The sequence below is a fragment of the Austrofundulus limnaeus genome, unplaced genomic scaffold (genome assembly GCF_001266775.1).
Source record: "Austrofundulus limnaeus strain Quisiro unplaced genomic scaffold, Austrofundulus_limnaeus-1.0 Scaffold2225, whole genome shotgun sequence".
Lineage (NCBI taxonomy): Eukaryota > Metazoa > Chordata > Actinopteri > Cyprinodontiformes > Rivulidae > Austrofundulus > Austrofundulus limnaeus.
Genome location: NW_013954627.1, coordinates 18,796 through 20,768, shown reverse-complemented (window position 1 = coordinate 20,768; position 1,973 = coordinate 18,796). Strand labels below are relative to the sequence as shown.

The window sequence follows — 1,973 nt, the reverse complement described above, 5'->3', positions numbered from 1 at the left end:
GCAGTGTGTGTTGTTCCATACACAGTGTGTATTGTTCCATACACAGTGTGTATTGATACTTTATTTAATTTACTGTCTTTATCTGTGTTGGACTTTATTTAATGATGTAATGAAATAAAAGTTTGTAACATTTTATTCAGATTGATCAACATAATAACTTTGTTATATAACTGGATGATTATTGTGTGATATGTGTCAGAGACCAGCCTGAACCATGTTCCTCCTKTAAATCAAGTTTCATTTCCTGCTTCATGAACAATGAACAGTTTACAGCTGAAGAAGAACGACAGCAGGTCTGAATCTAGAACAGAACATTTGTTTACAGCAGAACTGAACAACAACTCAAACTGCTGCTCATTTAAATAACACGTGAGTGTATCTGGTCTCAGTGGGTCCAGTGGACTTCATGGACCACAGTCTCTTTGATCCAGAACCTCAGATCCAGGCTCAGAGCTTCAGAACCAGAACCTCAGATCCAGGCTCAGAGCTTCAGAACCAGAACCTCAGATCCAGGCTCAGAGCTTCAGAACCAGAACCTCAGATCCAGGCTCAGAGCTTCAGAACCAGAACCTCAGATCCAGGCTCAGAGCCTCTTTATTCAACAGAACCAATGAAAACAGAGATGATCCGCGTCACCATAGTTACTGCAGAAGTGGGAGGAGCCTAACACAGGATCTGGTGGGAGGGGTGGAGGGGAAGGGAGGAGCTAAAAGCTCTGATGTCAGTGATGGGCGTGGCCTCTCGCAGCGCTGGCGTCCATGTTGGCAAGAAGGTCAGGTGGCTCACCTGGCCGTATGCTAAGGGGGCGGAGTCACCAGGACTGACAGCACCCTGATCAGAGGGGTCGTTCTCCTCCACCCCGAAGCCCACCACCTGTCAGGAGAACCAGAACCATGAGCTGGTCCAGAGAACAGGACCAGAACCAGAACCGTATGGACTTACGTGCACACTGAGCTTCCTGTTGTCATGTCGGATCTGCCAGAACCAGGAGATCAGATCCTCCTGAGTGAAGACCTTCAGAGCCTCAATCTAAACAGAAACAAGCAGGTCACAACCAGAACCAGCCCGTTGAGTTCACCAGTGAGTCTGGACCAGGACCAGGACCAGGACCAGGACCAGGACCAGGACCGGCTGATATCTGATCCTTTGAGCCAATCAGAGAATCTAACAGAACTCCTCAGAACATTCTGTGGGTCTGGTGTGGGTTCTGAAGAACCAGCAGGATGTGGACTGTGGGTCCAGTCATAACCTGTGACCTGTGGTCAGGTTCTGGGATCAGAACCTGTGTGGATGGGACTTGGACCGGTCCAGACTCAATGAAGGTTAGCAGAACCTGATCACCTCTCTGTCGGGTCTGTCAAAAACGTACTGCCGGGTCACCACCTCCACCCAGTTCCGGTCCACTTCCTGTCCCAGGTGGGTGTCCTCACACTGCTTAAGTCTGATCAGAGCCAGGACCTGGGTCCTGAAGAACTCCTGGCTCTGACCCGACAGACGTTCTCCAAAAGTCAGCAAGAACTCCTCAATCTTAGACTCCACAAAGTCTGAGCTGCAACCAGAACCAGAAACAGGGAGCAAGACCTGAGGTCAACAAGAAACGCCCTGGACTCAAAGAGGACTGGACTCAAAGAGGACTGGACTGGACTCGAAGGGGACTGGACTCAAAGGGGACTGGACTCAAAGAGGACTGGACTCAAAGGGGACTGGACTCAAAGAGGACTAGACTGGACTCAAAGGGGACTGGACTCGAGGAGGACTGGACTCAAAGAGGACTGGACTCGAGGAGGACTGGACTCAAAGAGGACTGGACTCGAAGGGGACTGGACTCAAAGAGGACTGGACTCAAAGAGGACTGGACTCAAAGGGGACTGGAATCAAAGAGGACTGGACTCAAAGGGGACTGGACTGGACTCAAAGGAGACTGGACTCAAAGAGGACTGGACTCGAAGGGGACTGGACTCAAAGAGGACTGG

The 1,973-nt window shown here is 50.3% G+C and overlaps 1 protein-coding gene across 1 annotated transcript in view; it reads right to left on the bottom strand.

Moving 5' to 3' along the window:
* Positions 1 to 115: 115 nt before the first annotated feature.
* The window catches only part of LOC106537281 (nardilysin), a gene marked incomplete at its 5' end in the record, with an annotated part of 18,432 nt that continues 16,574 nt past the window's right edge, over positions 116 to 1,973 (bottom strand). The window contains 2 exon segments of the mRNA XM_014034668.1: positions 116 to 873; positions 943 to 1,029. Of these exon segments, the coding sequence (XP_013890122.1) occupies positions 664 to 873; positions 943 to 1,029 (297 nt within the window).